Source organism: Saccharomyces eubayanus, chromosome IX (genome assembly GCF_001298625.1).
Source record: "Saccharomyces eubayanus strain FM1318 chromosome IX, whole genome shotgun sequence".
Classification (NCBI taxonomy): domain Eukaryota; kingdom Fungi; phylum Ascomycota; class Saccharomycetes; order Saccharomycetales; family Saccharomycetaceae; genus Saccharomyces; species Saccharomyces eubayanus.
In genome coordinates, this window is record NC_030984.1 from 382401 (window position 1) to 401362 (window position 18962).

Genomic DNA, 18962 nt, shown 5'->3' on the forward strand with positions numbered 1-18962 from the left:
CGGCAGGAGCTTATCGGCTCACATTTGATTGGATTGTGCGTTGCCTCATTTCTTGAGCTTCTTGGAAAGACTTATAATTTTACATATACATATAATTTATAATCAATAAACAAAATGTGCTACCCTTTTGAAAACGGAGTTCTATAATTTACTCAAATCAATCGGCTTGGCATTTGGTGTAATAATTTCGTCGTACAGCAAAGTGGTCAAGAAATCGCTAAAGATTTCACCCGTGACTTCGGGCAAGAAATACTTAGCTGCTAAGGCAAACTTATTCTTTTCACCTACGGGACTTGTTGAAGCCAATTTTGTAGCCTCCTCATCTAATATCTTCGCGGTTACCTCCGGAGTCACCCTATTACCAGTATCGCTTAGAGTGACACCGTGTTTAACCCATTGATACAATTGACAACGTGACACTTCAGCGGTGGCGGCGTCTTCCATCAAGTGATTAATTGGGACGCAACCAGAACCTCTTAACCAGGCTTCCATATATTGTAAACCGATATCTAAATTTACTCTTATCCCTTCAGTTGTGACTTCCGCATCTTTAATGTTTGTATTCAATAAATCGGATGATGTAACATTTGCATCTGGGATGAAGTAAATTTGATTCGCTGTACCCATGTTGCTAAAAACTTCATTACAAATTGGTGCCAATGCAGGGTGTGCTACCCATGAACCATCATGCCCATTTTTCATTTCTCTAATCTTATCGTTACGAACCTTGTTCATAGCAATTTCGTTGGCCTTTGGATCATCCTTAATAGGAATTTGGGCAGCCATACCACCCATTGCATGGACACCTCTGCGGTGACACGTATTGATTAATCTTTTCACATAAGCATTCATAAAGGGCGAAGTCATCGTCACCAGATCCCTATTTGGTAAGACGTGTTGGGGCAAATTTCTTAATTTCTTTATTGTGGAAAATATGTAATCCCAACGACCACAATTCAAACCACTGGAATGCTGTCTCACTTGATAAATGATCTCCTCCATTTGGAAAGCTGCTGGCAACGTTTCAATCAGCACAGTGGCTCTAATGGTACCACGGGGCATTCCGATAAAATCTTGAGCGACGCAAAAGATATCATTCCACAATTTAACTTCTAGGTGATGTTCCATCTTTGGTAAATAGAAGTAAGGCCCCTTACCGATTTTGATCAACTCTTTAGCATTATGGTAGAAGTACAAACCAAAATCAAATACAGATGCACTGATTGGCTCGTCATCCACATAAAGATGTTTCTCCACCATATGCCAGCCACGAGGTCTGACAATCAAAGTAGGCAATTTTGAAATGTCGTCCTTCAATTTGTATTCCTTTCTTGGAGTCTTGAAGTCGATTTGGTTTCTGATAGCGTCATAAAGATTAACTTGACCATAAATCATGTTTTCCCACGTTGGAGACGAAGAATCTTCAAAATCAGTCATATAAGTTGTGACTTCTGCATTCAAGGCGTTGACCAACATATTTCTCAACGGAGGGCCCGTGATCTCACTGGATCTGTTGATCAAGCCAGGGGCGGGAATAGCACCTTGCCAAGTGGGGTCATTTCTGATTTGTTCAGTTTCCGGTAAGAAGTCAAATTGATATTCACCGGAATCCAATTTAGACTGTAAAGTACCTCTATTAGCTAAAAGTTGTTTGCGTCTTGCATTGAAGGTTCTATGTAGCAGAACAATAAATTCCAAAGCATCTTTGGTTAAAATATCAGCTACAGAAGTCTGTGAGGGCTCGAATTGAGGGGTGGTGTCAATGTCTGCGTACAAGGCAGTGTTGTCCAAGTTTATCTTTACCATTTTTTAGTGTTCTTCGTTATACTGCTACACATCAATTGAGCGGTAAATAGACGAAAATAGAGCATACACATCTTAACCTACGACTACATGATCCCGTTTTATATACATCGCTTCAGTCCAAGTCTATAAACCCGATGTGGTTGACAGTTTCCACCCTGGCTCTTGTCGAAGATAAGCCCAAACCAGTGTAAGTCTTCCTACGTGATAAGAAAATCCGGCGCAATTTCCAACGTAATCGCAGTCTTCTGCCGCACCGCAACTTTCAGCGGAAGTCTTATGTCGATTGTCATAGAGCAATGCAATTACTATACTAATACAGGGGCGTTATGTATCTACTTAACCTACAATAACACGCTAGACGGTGACATGGATGCCGGCGTGGCCGTAGTGTTCTTCCACACAGTCCCGCTCAGGGTATTCGGGATCCAGACTTTCATAAATCAGGACTGCAAAGTCCAAGTGCTCTTGCACGCCAAGCACTATCATGGGAGCATGCCAGATGCCCAAGCCGTAGGTCACAGCCTGGCCACCTAAACATGTAAATGCCCTTACCGTAGATAAGTCTGGCTTGTTCGCAATTTCTTTGGCCACGACTATCAAGTATGCCACTTCAGCGGAATTTCTACCCATGGGCACGAACGTCTGCGAACTACTCGGGTGCTTTTCAAGAACTTCAACCTTGTGAAGGACCCCCCGAGTGGACCCAGGTGTGAACGCTCTGTTCAGGTGTGGTTGCGGGAAGCAACGAAACAAGTTCCAATTGGGAACCCCGCTACTGGACCCGTTCTCCACACGGCTTACCTGAAGCAACTTGATTGCAGTCCCATGGTTGGCACTTTTCTCGAGGCTGCCTAACCTCGAGATTTCCTCCTCTGGAGAGATTATCGTCCCATATTCCTTGAAAGAATCTATCGTCAACGGCTCTGCAATCAGCGTCACCATTTTACCTTGTGCGTTTACTACTTTTAATCAAGATAAGAAATGAGACCAATTACATGCCCGCTACTGCCTTATATATGTATATACGGGTAGATGCCACATCACTCATTCTCCTTTATCTACCTGTCTATCTCTATCTATCTATCAGCTTATCTTATCCAATCTCTTTCTTTTCTTCACAAAAAACCCAGGGTTAAAACGAAAAGTAATTAGGGAATTTTGATAATACAACAAAATTACAAAAAGGGCTTCAGTGGTAAAGTTAGGGCATATCAACAAACCCTAATTCTTCTTTTTTTCTTTTTTTCGTGTCGCGTGATGAAAAACTCAACATTTTTAAATGGGTGAGCTTTAAACCAGAAAATACAGCCGCCGAAAGCCTTTAAAAGGACAGCGGCGGTTGATCAACAGGCGTATTGAGGTTCGGAACACCAGATCCTGTTTCCCCCTTTTATTGTGCATTCAAAGGCACTTATTGAAGGACCTCTTGGCGGATAATACCATTCGTCATGCAACAGAACAGCGAATTTTTAACAGAGGCACCGGGGAACGACCCTCACATATCTCAATTGCACGGCAATAGCGTGTTAGAATCACAACTTCTGGATGATTTCCTACTGAACGGATCTCCCATGTACCAAGATGACAGCATGGCACATATCAACATCGACGAGGCTGCTAATTTCCAAAATTTCATTAAAACAGACGAGACAGACTCGCCCAATTTACTATCTTTCGAAGGGCTTGGTAACAGTACTCATAGCAACCAGGACGTGTCCACTCCCTTGGAGGACGGGATGGAGGACGACACGGCTCCGAAGGAGGAGGAAGACGACGAGAATGAAGACAAGGCTTTCGAGAGAAACGACGCCAGCGGTTCCGCTCATGACGACGTTGTCTTTGGCAGGAAGGAGGCGATCCAGTCTGTTTATATCAATGCTTTAGATTTCGTTAAAGTGAGTGAAGATCAATTGCCTTTGAAAATGGAGGTTTCAGGGCTACCACAGGTATCCCGAGTCGAAAATCAACTTAAATTGAAGGTGAAAATCACTTCAGAGACACCGCTAAGTCAAAATATGGTCTACTTGCCCAGCGATTCCATCTCCAGGGAAAAATTTTATTTGAAGAAAAATATTGACGAGTACTCACACGATTTCAGGAAGAATTTATTGTATATAAACGCGTTTGTTCTTTGCGCTGTTAGCAACAGGACGACAAATGTTTGTACAAAATGTGTCAAGAGAGAGCAAAGGAGAGCCGCTAGAAGAAAATCAGGAATCGCAGACAACCTCCTATGGTGCAATAATATCAACAGAAGGCTAGTCGTGTTTAATAACAAGCAAGTTTTCCCCATAATGAAAACCTTCGAAAATGTTAAGGAGTTCGAATTAACCACCAGATTAGTTTGTTACTGCAGGCATCACAAGGCGAATAACGGGTTTGTGATCTTGTTCACCTTAACCGATTGGCAAAATCAGCTTTTGGGTAAATACACAACAACACCCATCATGATTACAGATAGAAAACCTGCAAATATGGACACTAATAAATTCAGTAACACTACCACCACTTCTAGAAGGCAATTAACAGAAGAGGAATCTACCACAGAATATTACTCAACTGACACTAACCAGTTGAGCAAGGACGATAATGTGCCCTTTCAATACACCTACCACCATAACCCATACGATAATGATGCTCAAATGAATAATATTCCATTGAAAGACAAAAATGTTCCATTCCACTATTCAATCCCGCAGCAATCCGATCTATTACAGAATAACAATCTATCACTGAACCTTTCTCTACCCAATCAGCATATCCCGTCACCAACGTCCATGAGTGAAGAGGGCTCAGAGTCATTCAATTATCATCACCGTGATAATGAAAATCCCGTCCGTACCATCTCTTTGACCAACATCGAGCAACAAAGTCAACTGAATCAAAGGAAAAGGGCACGTAACAACCTAGAAAATGACATAGGCAAACCCCTGTTTAAACATTCCTTTTCAAACTCATTCAGTCCAGCAAATACCATGAATCCATCCTTACATGCAATGCAAGACTTTTCAGCAAAAAATAGCAACAACACCTTACCATCAATCAATCGTGTCATTCCTTCACAAGGCCCAATTAATGGTGGTATCGAAGTTACTTTACTAGGTTGTAACTTCAAAGATGGGCTTTCTGTTAAATTTGGTGCCAACCTTGCCCTTTCCACACAATGTTGGAGTGAGACGACTATCGTCACTTACTTGCCTCCTGCAGCCTATGCAGGTCAAGTCTTTGTTTCGATTAGTGACACAAATAATGAAAACAATGCTGATAATCTTCCTCAGGAAATTGAAATTAACGACAATAAAAAGGCCATATTCACCTATGTTGACGATACCGATAGACAACTAATCGAACTAGCTTTACAGATTGTGGGGTTAAAGATGAATGGTAAGCTAGAGGATGCAAGAAATATCGCCAAAAGAATTGTTGGTAATGACTCTCCTGACAGCGGTGCAAATAGTAATGGCGGCTCAAAGAGCACAGGACCATCACCAAATCAGCATAATGCGACCTTGCACACCAGTGTTCGTTATTCCGATGAAGTTTTGATTCAAAAAGTTATAAAACCACTAAACACTAACTCAAATATTTCCATTTGTGATTCTTTGGGAAGAACCTTATTACATCTTGCATGCTTAAAAAACTACTCGAGCTTAGTATCTACATTGATTAAAAAAGGCGCCCGTGTCGATGATATCGATTCGTTTGGGTTGACCCCATTACACTTCGCATGCATAAGTGGTGATCCTAAAATTATCAAAATGCTATTAAACTGTAAAGCTAATTATTTACTAAGGGCACACAATGGATTAACAGCAAGGCAAGTATTTATGGCCAACCACGTTCACTTAAAGGAAGATGAAAAACAAGAGAACAAGGGCAATCACAAGAGAAATAATCTCATTGTATATAATGATAACTATATCAGTGAAGTGTTGACGTTGTTTGAAGTTTTTGAAGACGGAACAAAAATTGACAACAGCATAGAGACAGACAGTAGTTACTCTATCAGCAGGAAATACTCACAATCCAGTTTCAATTCAAGCCTGTTAGATAACGAATCTTTTAACGAAAACTTATTCGAGAATCAAAGCATGATAAATTCAGCCCTCACGGAAACTCAACATCCTGTTTTTCAATTATTTGAGAATTCAAGTTATTCTGAATACGATCAGAGCGATTTTGAGGAAGACGGTGATGAAAACCTCTTTGTTGCCGATGAAATAGAACAATACAGGACTGAACGCAAGGAGGAATCAAGGGAACTTTCCGACATTGGAACTAACATTAATGACTCCACTGAGGACAACGGGAACACGTCACTCTGGAATAGAGTTTTACACCGCATTAATGATGATTTACCTAAATATGAGGATTTGTTCCCACTATCTTGGGGCAAAGACGATAAATTGAAAACTGTGAACCCAGAAAATGTTGTAGAGCAGTCATCATCTAATGTGGAAAACTCCGAGAATTCAGAAGAAGAAGATTATGAGGAAGAGGAGGAATTTTTGAAAAAGCAATTTAACAGATTCTTTCAAAACAAGCAAAACTTCCAAAATGATAAGATGTTAATATTTTTCTGGATTCCCTTGACCTTGCTGCTTTTAACGTCGTTTATCATGTATAAATTTGGCAATCAAGACAACTCCATCAACCATATAAGTGAGTTGATTTCAGAATACTTAAGAATTGCTTTAGCAAAGTTCTTATTAGGAAATGAAAGAATGAAAACTGCATTCAGGTCAAAATTATCGAACCTGCAAACAACAAGAATGTTGAATGACTTAATTGTAAGTTAACGAACTTTTTATATGTATTTGGTATATACACATAATCAAGAAACGAAAAGGCAATATATTACTCAGTAAACGAAACAGTAGATAAAAACAAAGAAAAAAAATTGATTTGAAATTCATGAACGTCTACAATAAATGTTATTATCTAAAGGAATGTATATCTATAGAATATAAAACTATAGTCTTGAAGATCTTCTAACGCGAGCACAGTGCCTGTCGAACAGTTTCTTAGCTCTAACCCAAACAGGAGCAGTTCTCCTTTGAGGCAGTAGTTCTAAAGATGGCAGAAGGTCATGCGAGAAAAACTCTGAAGCTTCTCTTGGTAGTAAAGAGGGCAAATGATCGATGGAAATGACAGATAATTTAGGCCCAACAGTGGTGGGTACCAGCACAGTGGGTTCGTTGAACACAGTAGCCACCGTGTATATTGGGATAGGATTGTGAGGATTGGTGGTGTCAGCTGACACGTCCACCACAGTCCTTAGTCTTCTGTTAGGGTTATTCAGTTTCTCCATGTTGGTAAAAGGTGCAATTGGTTTTGATAGATATATACAGTTAATGAAAATATCTGCTTGTGGAATTTCTTCAAAGGGACCACCGCGGGAGGTTTCCTTCATATCCCATTTCAATATATTGGCATCAGGAACGCCGATTTTGTGCAAGAGATCAATGGCACCAGAGCCACATCTCCCCAAAGCGCCGATGATCAAGACAGTTGGTTTTCTGGCGCCCGTGGCCAAAGCTTGTTTGTAGTCCCTGGTAATGTCTTTAACCAAAGCCTTTTCGTTAGGGTATGGGGTTACTGCGGGCAAATCTTCATCGTCAGAATGTGTTTGCTTGAATGCCCAATCTTTTACACCTAGGGCAGCACCTGCAAACCCGGCGTAAAAACCAAAGGCAGCAACTCTTCTGCCTTGGTCATTTTCCAAAAATTCCAGATCGTATAGAGTACCGTGGCCCTTGATAAACCTGTTAAGGACATCTTGCCACCCAGCCTGGTCTTTATAACAGTGGGCAAACTGGACGTGCTCGTGCACTAGGGGGAAAGTATCTGTTTCAGGCATTTCCTTTAAACCTATGATGATTCTGTCGCGTGGAGCGGTTTTCCATGAACCTGCGGGCACTATGATGGCACCTGCTTGACGGTATTCATTGATGTTGAAAGTAGACTGTGGGCTGTCTTCTACGTATATTTTGAAGTCCTTGGATATCAGCTTCTTGACTGTGGTAGGCGTTAAAGCAGCACGTGCTTCTAGAGGTTTAGTTTCAGCTCTTAAGTGTAAGGTAACGGCAGGCATGATTTGAAGTGGCGGTTAGCGTTGTATTCTTTTGGTCCAATCCTGAGAATCCTACTGTCACGAAGGAGGATGGGCCTTTATATATTTCATGTTGGCTTCTCGAGGATGACTTTATGACTCTTTAATGCTGAAATTGCGGAGGAATTTCAACAACGCGAGAGCGGAATAGCAATATTCCGCCGGAATATTGCATGAATGTTATAAACGTAATATCAATTAATAAGTATTATAAGGGCCCACTGACTGACTCATTGAATGAGAGCCGAGCAGAAAGCCGCTGTGCAATAGTAAGTACATATATACATATACGTATACGATTTATGGCATGAAGTCCTTCAAGGCAGTGTCGTTATAGCTCAGGTATTGTCCATTAGCACCTTCTGGGATGCCGTTCAGGGCCAGTTTGGCGTAAACCGTGGCTGGCACAGTGCTGTCCAGCAACTGGTTGCTATCCTTCAGTTCCTTGAACATCTTCAATTGCTCTGCGCTCATGGAGGAGGGCCCCACGTTCTCTCTGATGTTGACCTGCATCTCCGTGTCCACGATACCGGGAGCMACAGCAATGGCCTTGACCTGCTTTTCTTCGTTGGCCAACGTCATAGCAAAGTGGTTCAGAGCGGCCTTCGAGGAGCCGTACGCACCCCAAGAGCTGAAGTACATGTCGGAGGCGTCCGAGCTGACGAAAACCACGTTACCGTTGGTCTTCTTCAACTCAGGCAGCGCAATGCAAACTAACGACACAATGCTGAAAAAATTGACGTCATACAGCTTCTTCCAGGCATTAATGTCCACGTCGTTGACATTCTGCACGGGCTCCAAGACACCAGCGTTGGCCACAAGCGAGTCGATCTTACCGTGTCCCTTGACAGCGTCGCCCACCAATTGCTTCAACACGGAGTCGTCGGTAATGTCCCCAACGACGTAGAAGAACCTGTCACCATATGTCTCCTTCAACTTCTTTAGCGGAGCCTCTGACCTGGCTACACCGTAAACCACAGTGTCCTTGTCCAGACTGAATAGAATGTCGACGATCGACTTACCAATACCTCTGGAAACACCAGTAACTAAGATGACTTTGCCCATGTTTTCGCTCTACTGCTCTCTAATTCCGGTTATTCTCAACACTTACACTCGACTTACATTATCACATATTTCTTGCCTCTTTATATACTATAAACGTATTGCCAAAAACAGCGCGGAATTCCGTCGGCGATATATCTTAATCCGGTTCTTGGCACAGAAACAACCGCACAAGAACGCACCGCTCATCGCTGGCAAGCTTAGTGAGAAACTATAGTGCAATGTCGAGTTTTCCGTATATGGTTTACCCACTAGGCTTGCACAGGGCCCAATCGGTCGTCGTTGTAGCGGAGATACTGGCCGTTCAGAGCATCGGGGATTCCTTCCAGGGCTAGCTGGGCCAGCACTGCCGCAGGCACCACAGGGTCCAGCAGCGACGAGGTCTTGTACAACCGGGTGAACCTCTCCAGGCCCTCGGGCGACATGCCCTGTGGGCCCAGGGTTTCCCTGATGTCCCTTTGCATTTGCGTGTCCACGACGCCCGGCGCAACGCAGATGCTGCGAACTTGGTCGCTGGGCTCCTCGCTGGCGATGTCCATGGCCAAGTGGTTCAGTGCAGCCTTGGAACAGCCGTATGCGGACCACCCGTTGTATGGCTTCACACTGGCTCCAGAGCCAACAAAGACGATGTTGCCCACGAGCGGCGAGGTCTTCAACAGCGGCAGGCACAACGTCACCAGGGTCACGACGCTGAAGAAGTTCACATCGAACAGCCGTTTCCACCGCTCCATGTCGTGCTCGGTGCTGGACTGCGCAACGGCCTTCACCGGTTCCAGTATTCCGGCATTCGCGATGACGCTGTCTAACTGGCCGTGCTTGCTCCGGATCTCTTCCACCAGAGCCTGCACTTGAGACCTGTCTGTGATGTCACAGGCGCGGTACAGGAACCTGTCTGCGCCATACTCCTTCTGCAAGCCTTGCAGACTAGCCTCTGTTCTTGCTACACCGTATATGACGCATCCGGCGTCCCTTTCGAACATAGTCTTCACCAATTGCAGGCCTATCCCACGGGACACACCAGTAACTAAAATGACTTTGCCCATGCTTCTGCTTCAATGGCTTAGTACTGGCCTTCTGTCGTGTTGCCCGTACCGACCCTATTCGTTGCTCGTTCTTCCTTTATTTTTATCATTTTGCGGAACGGTAAAAGGATGAAAAGTGTAAAAAAAAGGATTGGAGGATCAATGAGCTCCCTTAATAATAAAAGAACACTGACACCATAGCAACACTCTGCTTCTCCTTTCACGTTGTCGTCTCGAAGAATACTCAAGTCTGTAATGTCTGAATTCTATAAGCTAGCTCCTACCGACAAGAAGGGTCAACCCTTCCCTTTTGCCCAATTAAAGGGCAAAGTGGTTCTTATCGTTAACGTCGCCTCCAAGTGTGGGTTCACCCCGCAGTACAAGGAACTAGAAGCCCTGTATAAGCGTTACAGTGACGAAGGGTTTACTATTATCGGGTTTCCTTGCAACCAGTTTGGCCACCAAGAGCCTGGTTCCGATGAAGACATAGCTCAGTTCTGCCAATTAAACTACGGTGTGACTTTCCCTGTTTTAAAGAAAACTGACGTTAACGGCAATAACGAGGACCCGGTCTACAAGTTTTTAAAGAGCCAGAAGTCCGGTATGCTGGGCTTGAAAGGTATCAAATGGAATTTTGAGAAATTCTTGGTCGATAAAAAGGGTAAAGTTTACGAGAGATACTCTTCGCTAACCAAGCCTTCGTCCCTGTCTGGTGCCATTGAAGAACTCTTGAAAGAGGCAGAATAAACGCGGCCCATTTTATACCTACGTAAAGCTTAGTTAATAATACATGTTTTCTATTATGACCTACCGATTAAAAAGGTTACACATTATATACTTCAAAGTCTAACAGCAATATATCATTAAAAAAAGAATTGACGAACAAATAAAATAGAATCATTGACTTAGAACTTGCTGCCTAAAGCGCGAGCCTTCTCCTTGGAAACGGCATACGAGTCCTCTGATGTTATGGTTTCCAGCCACTTTGCAATAACGGGATAGTCCTCAGCTTTGGCAAACTTTCTCTCAAATGCCATTTGCAAGGGGAAGGAAATTAGAATATCAGCACCGCTCAGTTTTCCATCGACCAAGTAGCCGTTGTTCTTTTTGATTTCACCCTCTAGAAAGTCTAGTTGATTCTTCAACTCACCGCCAGAATAGGCTTGGCTAATCTTGTCTGCCACTTTTCCTGCCAAGTATGAAATAGGGAAAGGCATACCGGAATCCTTGACCTTTGACAGAACGAACTCGATCATCAAAGGTGGCTGCAACGAACCTTCACCGTAAAACAAATAGTAATTGACTTGATCGGCAATATCAGAATCTCCGCTCATTAAAACGTGAGAGTGGTCGAAATGCTGCAAAACGTACTGGAAAATGAAACCGGACTCGGCAAGCACCTTTTTCTTACCAGTTTCCCTGTCTTCAACCTCCAACAATGGTGATCTTCCTAATGGATGGATTTTCTTTAATTCTGGAGGAGCACGAAAGTTTGCATCTCTCTTATAAGGAACGATTTCGTATTCAAGTTTTAGATGGTCTAATAACCACAAGAGTCTGAATGCTCTGGATTGGTCCAACCAATGAACTCTGATAATAGGCAACGACATCATTAACTTCTGCTATCCTTATCCTACTTAAATTGTGGGAAACATTTTTCAAAGATCACCATTTTTAGGGATTGATCCTTATATAACGCTATCCACCACTACTCCACTTGCCCCCATATTTTTCACTATTATGAGGCGTGCGGGTACAAAGTGAAAAGTTTTTAGTAAATGCCGTAGTGAAAAGGATGATCCTGATAGTAATGGAGGGGGGCTTATCTTCAAGTATACGAACGATCCCCTATTTAGCACCCTCACAATACTGGCCCATGTCTGCATCCTCACTAGTGGTGAGGGTTCTCTAATCGAGTTACTCTTGGCATTAGTGCCGCACCCTGACCTTCGTCCAACCTTAATTCATGATAACAAACAATGCATACATAGAATACAATGATAGGATGTTGGATGCCTTCCCTTCCTTCCGTAGCTCCACCAAATACGACTTCCGGATATTTACGACGTGATTGAAAATGAAGTAGTAAGTTATGGGACCATGTAGTTAAATAAAGCCAGGGGAATCGCCAGCCATCTATTTTAACCCAACAGGGCTAGGGTGTAGACAATGTAGTGCCCTAATCGGCATTATTTGCTAGAGCTGGACAAATTCCATCGCTTTATGCAAGGCATAGTGTAGGACAAGAAATCGCGTCATTTCAGGAGACTAGTCGAGCAGGACCAATCTGATTCGCTCAACACGCGATGTGTCTTTTTAAGGAAATGTAGTATTTCACTGTGAGAACGCTTATACTAATAGACAGGCCACGGTACTACTTTTTCGGTCATTTTATAGGGATCCTTCAGAAGTTGTATAGACCATACGGTGCCACAATAATCTGCCCGCATTCATAAAAGCATTAACTAAAACTTATGTAACAGCCTCTTTGTAGCCCATTTCTCGCCTCATTGCAAATGACCGTTTTTGCAATTGGCTATGTGGGCTAATCGTCAGTTGATTACGTCTTGCGTAGCTCTTCACAGCAGATTATCTTAATTTGTATCATGAGAAAATGGCACATTCCAAAATAAATGAACAGAAATCTTCTCAACAATTCATACGCGAAAATAGCTTTACTTGATATACGAAAATCCCTGGCTAGTTGTTGGCTTTACTTCAACAAAGAAGGAGAGCGATACCGAGAAAGGATGCGCCGCTAGGAAATGTCTCAATTTCTACACGTGATTAGTAGCTCTTCACTATTACATTAAAATGAATTGGATAATTCAAACATCCGTCTTGTCATTGCATTTTACAATGAGAATACCCAGCCCCTGATACTGTTTGGTTGACAAAGCCGAAGTGTATTATACACCATAGAGTACGACACTTCCTCTGCAAATGTGCGTCGCCCATATTTGGAAAAGGAATTCAAACAACTTAGTATTAGTTGGATGTCAAAGCAAAATATCAGCTAGCCCGGATTATCCAGTATACGTAGAACTTTACATAAGCGGAAGCTACAAGTGCATAACAAAGGGGAGTAAACACCGATCGATGGCTTATCACTGCCACCAAAACAATAAGAAACAAATAGGTTTACAGACTCAAACAGAAACCGAGTAACTAGAGAGTAGAAATATCGCAGAAAGAAACCGATACCTGAACTTATCAGTAGACAAGTAAGGTCATCGATTTTCGATAGCTCCCTAACGTTTCGAGCAGAAACATGGTCAGATAATCAATCCTGAAGGGTTGCCCGTGTAACTAACAGTCCTGATTCTCACTGATCAAAATCTGACAATGCCTATTGAAAACTATTGTTGAGTCCTATTCAATTTCAGACGATAATGTGCGAGCCAAGCTACCGGACGCCCCATAATTTTCACAGCTTTGAGAGTGAAACATTAGCTATACCAGGTTCATACAATAAATCAAGGATTGTTTAGGTGGAGAACATTTCAAATGTCCGTGAACATTAAGAAAGCAACATCTAGGTTTGAGCAAGGCCATCTGCCCTTTTTTTGTATACTTCCAAGAGCTAGGCGACTTGGTAGCAAGAGATTGAATACCCTCGTACTGACTACCTGGGCAATTAGACTACTCAAAATGCCATATTCAGTTACTGTACGCAATGGTAGACATGTTGCGTAAGCTATAAAGCAAAAGAAGAGAGTAGTCATAGAAGGAATCTTTTGGAGCAACTTTCAAAGTGACAAAAACGGACAAACCTGTAAAGAGGACATTATTTACAGCGCTAGGACATCCTCTTCTTATTGTGCGTTTTCCTCGTAGTGACCTTAGACACCATTGAAAGGGAGGAGGGAAACTGGTACCTGCTTACCCGATCCGATCCCACTAAAAACGTGCTGGATTTTCCTTGCCGGGAAAAAACGAAGTGATGTAATGGTGGGGGAGTGCGTCGTTCTCGAAGAATTGTGTTGCTCGTAGACATTATGGAAGGAAAAAGGCACGTAAATACGTCAGAGAATATGCTACTGCATCACGGTACAATAGAGGAGAGTCTAGGGATTCCCGAGGCATAACTGAGACGAAGGCACGAAAAATGAACTCCTCGTTTGAAACAGCGGCGTTGACGTCAGGAATGGACCCTAGGACATGAAACGTTGTCATCGAAGAAAAGTTTGTTCTTGCCTGAATGAAAGCTAGCTTCAGGCAAGCCAAGATTTTAAGTTCGGATAATCCTTACAAAAACTGAAAAAGGAACATGTTGCCTGATTTAGTGGAAAATTACCAAGGCAAGAAGGAACCAAATTAAGTTCTTAAGCTTTTTTCCGGTCCTGAGCAAGGCACGAAACGACTGATCAACAGGAGTCCGTCACCCTCTCCGTGAGAAGTCCGGGGCCTTTGCTAGGGCCAAGGAGAAGTTCACTAGTCGGATACGAACGCGAGGGGTACCTTTTTGCACCCAAGCTATCCCGCCGTTTATGACATATTACGCAGGCGGGGAAGGCCAGCGCAAAACCCTTGTCCGGACTTCAATGAAGCAAATACTCTTAGCAATATATATTTTCTTCTCTTTTCTTTTTAGTTAGGCAAGCTTATATAATGCCAAACGTTTGAGGCTTTTTATATGCCTCGAGAAAAGTGCGCGAGAAATGGCCCAAAAGGTTCTTATTTCCTTCTTCATCTCAGAGGTAACGGTAGGATAGCTTGAGTGCGAAAGGATACATTAAGAAAGCGGACTAACCACATTAGGAGCCTAGTCAAGAACACGCACCAATGACGTAAAAGCATAGTATATGAAGTTTTGAAAAAATCTTCTTGTTCGAAAACTTGCCGGCTGAATCCACCCGACCCGGAGTTTCCCAAGTTTACCGTTCATCATATAGACGATTGATTCCAGAAGAAGATGACCGTTCGTTCAATCGCGATATGGTTACTTTTTTCTTTGTGGTCAACGTTTTGGAATCGAGGTGTCCCTACTAGCGTCAAAAAGCGATCAAGGCATTGCGGACGTGACCTCGCATCTTTACAAAGAGTAGGAGAGAAATGATCAATTCGCGTGATGCTGGTAAGTTTCTCCTCATCTTACTTGACTGTGCGGTTCTCCAAAGACCCCATTACAATGAGACTCGGGCTGTCTTGTTCTTGATTTTTCTTCACTTTCGCTGATCTAGTTTCTTTTTAGTGCTTTGAATTGGTTTATCTCTAAGGAACGGCTACTGAATTTACCATGACTCTTACGTGTCAAGGAAGTTAAATACGAACACCAAGTTCTGAAAACACTAGAGGAGGGTATAGTCCATTCTGTTGGATTTTCCTATCGTAGTTCAACTTCTCGATAACCTCTGTATTTTATTGACACAAAACCATATGCGAGCGCTGATTAGAGGCGAATTTACAATCTGTGAGTTATTTTCAGCTATGATCCAAAAGACTAAAACGAGTATGGTTCCCATCCTAATTGCTCAACGAATTTGTCTGCCCAGGAACCAACCTGACTTTTCCGCGAGTTAAATTGGCTATCACCTTATGATGTGTTAGAATTGAAGGTGATCTTCACAAGATTGGCTTTTTACACGCTGTACTTTCAGCTTTACGATAACTTGTTTGTATAGACATAATGATCACCAATCACATATGATTATATCAAAGCAGTCATTTCAATGTTAAGCGCCTTTGCATCTGTTAGAGCAAACTATTACATATAGATAAAAATATTAAGACAAATGCTAGTCCAAAGCTTAGTGAGTTTGCTTAAACTTATGCAGACTAAAATTAATGAAGAGCAATTTCTAGCAAAAGTTTTCAGAAAATGTATTTACCAATTACATTAGGGTACTCATAATTTTCGAAAAGCAATAGTACAATAACAAACACCACTTCTAAGATCCAAGGTTTTAAAGATCAATACCGTAATCCTTGTTAATAAACTCAGAGTTACGAGGGTACTGATGATGCTCGATTAACATGATCTTTACTACTACTTAAAGATAGATACTACAGCAACAAAACATACGCTAGTGTATTTTTTTGTTCCGAATCGCGCTAAAGTTTCAAAGTGGAGGCAAATGGGCTGCCAAAAAATTTAAACAGTAAAGTTTTAAAACATTCCCTGCTTCTACTGATCTTACTAGTACAAAGGCCTGTTCCAGGCGTTTCTTTCCGGAACTCACTTTCTTCATTTCAGCAACGGAATTAATAGTAATGTGTAAAACAAATTTCACTTGTTCCTGGCTAAATGTGGAAGTTGCCAACAATTTTTGCTCTGTTGTAGGATATCCACCATTTGACTTATGTAAAAGAAAAGAGGAACGTACGGCGTAATGCTCAACCGTTTCTGCATCAACCAATAACCGAAATGTCAGCAAATAGTAGTTCCACCTGAAATATTCCCTACGATTATTCATGTTTCATTATAACCGCGACGATTTCATTTTAATATACGCTATTTTAGTACTTCTAAGTTTTTTCTTCAAACTAACTCATCTTTACAAAATAAACGAGTTTCAAAATCAACATCAAATTTTCCCAAATTAAATGATCACGTAAAATTTCATGCTTCCATAGCAAAGATGTCACTACATTATCTCCGCGCCTAAGCTTACATTTTTTGGTAAGATAGAGGGCAAAGATGGGTAAAGAAGGAACGGACGGCGAGGAGGTTCTTGCACGGGAGAGAAGCAAATGGTGTTCCAAAGAATTGCAAAATAATGGAAAAAGCATAGACACCACAGTAATAGCGCTTATTAAAATATTTAAACAAATTCCCGCACTTAACAAATCTTAGGTTTCCTTAATAAAGATCGCTTCTTGTAAAACAGAATATTTTTGGAGCCCTTTGATAGATTAACAATGCGTAATATATCGCTAGAGTAGGACAATAAACAACCTTGAAACATTATTCCTTTATTATATGTGGAAATAAAATAAAAATATTAAAGTAGAGATCTCTAGACAACATCAGGAGAAATAAATAGTTTTACTATTTATGCTCTTATGTTGCATTCATATTTTCACATAGGATTTTCTACTGTTACTCATTCGTAATCCGATACGGACACTATTATACAACTTGTATAACTTGAAATAGGGAATTCATCAATTCGAAATAAAAATGCCTTAAAAAAGAACGGCAAACCTAGACTGGTCAACTATTTAATTCGAAATGATATTCCCGATGTTGTTGATTCTTGGCAATCTTCACATCACCGAAACAGAAAGACCAAACAGTAACGTTCAGTTCTTAGGTGTACAAAAAATTAGCATAGGGTTATTGGAGTTTTTACAAGTGTCTTCAATATTTCGGCGTGATATGAGATTTTAGTGGCCATAGCAGAAGATTCATTCGAGCTTGCTGAATTTTGTTGTTCACACCGTCATTTTGTACAAGCTGCAGCCCAGACGACCCGTACAGGTAAACAACTTGTTGAATTCAAAGCATTTAGCAAGTAGTATTCGATTTACCCTATATATCTTGTATTTACGTTCACCATAAGTTTTCAGTTCCCTTGAGATCCCTCAAGCGTGTCATTATAATAAACGAAAAAAGGCAAATAAGAATAATTAATAGACGGCAGTAAATAGAAAAAGAAAAAAAAAATATCTCGCTGATCTAATATATCTTGCTCATGAAACAATTAAGGAATATCCTATAATTACAGCTGCAGGTGGACAATTGACTATCGTTGAAGAGTTTATTTTACAATGGGGAAAACAATTCCCGAGTGACATCATCCAAGCACGTCAAAGGCTTGTTTACTCCCGGCGGATGGTATATTCTACGTAACACTTATAATCGCATTTCATTGATGAAAAGGTATCCCAGAATTTAATTTTCTGTTAACTAGTGATAATACTCTCTTTCACGTCATAACGAGCCTGGTGTATGTTAGGTTTGTTTTCGGATCTGAGAAGCGTTTTTGTAGAAGAATCAACAAACAAAGCGGTACACATAGAGCATGTCTACAACGACTCGAGAGAGTTATGGGAAGCAAGGTTAAGTATATAGTCTTTGATAAGCCAGTCAAGAACGGTTTCAAATATGATACAGCCGCGGTAAGGGAGCAGCAGTTGCGAAATATTGGAAGATAGAACCAACGTTAAAACTAAGCTCAAATTCCATCACAGAATTTTCCATAGATAGCTTGAAAGGCTTTGAAATACCTGATATAATGTTTGTTTCGGAGGACATACTCTTAATTTTTAAGAGTTATCCCATTACAAGAGATAAAATACAGCATATTTGAGATTCCGAAGAAAAACACAAGTGAAAGAGTTAGGGAAGCTAGGTAGACAGCTGCACGCCTACACTGGAAAGAAGTGAATGACGACTGGAAAAGCTGAAAGCATACTTTGACTCCAAAGCAGTACAACATCCAGCTGTCTAAATGATAAAAAATAACGACAACTGCAGGATTTGAACCTGCGCGGGCAGAGCCCAAAAGATTTCTAATCTTTCGCCTTAACCACTCGGCCAAGTTGCCTTAATATTATGAAAGATCCAGCTTTCGAATCGGAGTCAATGTTATAATTTACACGTTTATACATCTTTATGAGACAGTCCGCCGAAAGGCGGACTTGGCTCATAAAGCAAAAGAAGCGGCCTATGGACAAAAAGAAGCGGCCCTGTTTTTTTAAGAAAGCGGCCCCAATTTCTAAGAAAACGCGCAGGAAACTCATTTTTTTGAAGGCACGCTTTCGGGATTTAAGTTGAATTTTTTTCAACTCTGGCCCTGGGTAAGTGCCTTGTAGAAACACAGCCCTGGTTGCCCGGCCTGGCCTATTGTTTTTCAAAAGAAGCGGCCCTAGCTACCCGGCCGCGCGTGCGCTGGCTGAACATCGTCACATGACTGTCACATTATTATGTCGGAACGTGCTCCCCGAGGACGAGCGTTAGTTGGGCAGCTAAGTGAGCGGGAACAATAAGAGGAAAAAGTAAAATATGAGATGTA

At 41.6% G+C, this 18962-nt stretch overlaps 8 protein-coding genes and 1 non-coding gene across 9 annotated transcripts; 2 read left to right on the top strand and 7 right to left on the bottom strand.

Moving 5' to 3' along the window:
- Positions 1-141: 141 nt before the first annotated feature.
- DAL7 (malate synthase DAL7) lies at positions 142-1806 on the bottom strand (the record flags this gene model as incomplete). Its single annotated transcript, XM_018365918.1, has 1 exon — positions 142-1806. One exon carries the CDS (start codon positions 1804-1806, stop codon positions 142-144), a length of 1665 nt encoding a protein of 554 aa, XP_018221636.1.
- A 354-nt stretch (positions 1807-2160) lies between these two features.
- DAL3 (ureidoglycolate hydrolase) lies at positions 2161-2748 on the bottom strand (the record flags this gene model as incomplete). Its single annotated transcript, XM_018365919.1, has 1 exon — positions 2161-2748. The coding sequence occupies one exon, from the start codon at positions 2746-2748 to the stop codon at positions 2161-2163; it is 588 nt and encodes a 195-aa protein (XP_018221637.1).
- A 506-nt stretch (positions 2749-3254) lies between these two features.
- On the top strand, positions 3255-6605 carry MGA2 (Mga2p; the record flags this gene model as incomplete). Its single annotated transcript, XM_018365920.1, has 1 exon — positions 3255-6605. One exon carries the CDS (start codon positions 3255-3257, stop codon positions 6603-6605), a length of 3351 nt encoding a protein of 1116 aa, XP_018221638.1.
- Positions 6606-6778: 173 nt separating this feature from the next.
- On the bottom strand, positions 6779-7900 carry LYS1 (saccharopine dehydrogenase (NAD+, L-lysine-forming); the record flags this gene model as incomplete). Its single annotated transcript, XM_018365921.1, has 1 exon — positions 6779-7900. One exon carries the CDS (start codon positions 7898-7900, stop codon positions 6779-6781), a length of 1122 nt encoding a protein of 373 aa, XP_018221639.1.
- Positions 7901-8218: 318 nt separating this feature from the next.
- Positions 8219-8983, bottom strand: NRE1 (sepiapterin reductase family protein; the record flags this gene model as incomplete). Its single annotated transcript, XM_018365922.1, has 1 exon — positions 8219-8983. The coding sequence occupies one exon, from the start codon at positions 8981-8983 to the stop codon at positions 8219-8221; it is 765 nt and encodes a 254-aa protein (XP_018221640.1).
- Positions 8984-9231: 248 nt separating this feature from the next.
- On the bottom strand, positions 9232-10023 carry IRC24 (sepiapterin reductase family protein IRC24; the record flags this gene model as incomplete). Its single annotated transcript, XM_018365923.1, has 1 exon — positions 9232-10023. The coding sequence occupies one exon, from the start codon at positions 10021-10023 to the stop codon at positions 9232-9234; it is 792 nt and encodes a 263-aa protein (XP_018221641.1).
- A 234-nt stretch (positions 10024-10257) lies between these two features.
- On the top strand, positions 10258-10749 carry HYR1 (peroxiredoxin HYR1; the record flags this gene model as incomplete). The annotated part of the gene is made up of 1 exon (XM_018365924.1): positions 10258-10749. The coding sequence occupies one exon, from the start codon at positions 10258-10260 to the stop codon at positions 10747-10749; it is 492 nt and encodes a 163-aa protein (XP_018221642.1).
- Positions 10750-10907: 158 nt separating this feature from the next.
- Positions 10908-11615, bottom strand: GTT1 (bifunctional glutathione transferase/peroxidase; the record flags this gene model as incomplete). Its single annotated transcript, XM_018365925.1, has 1 exon — positions 10908-11615. The coding sequence occupies one exon, from the start codon at positions 11613-11615 to the stop codon at positions 10908-10910; it is 708 nt and encodes a 235-aa protein (XP_018221643.1).
- A 6797-nt stretch (positions 11616-18412) lies between these two features.
- On the bottom strand, positions 18413-18494 carry DI49_2818. Its single transcript has one exon. It is a non-coding gene; the product is annotated as a tRNA-Ser (tRNA).
- Between the last annotated feature and the right edge of the window lie 468 nt (positions 18495-18962).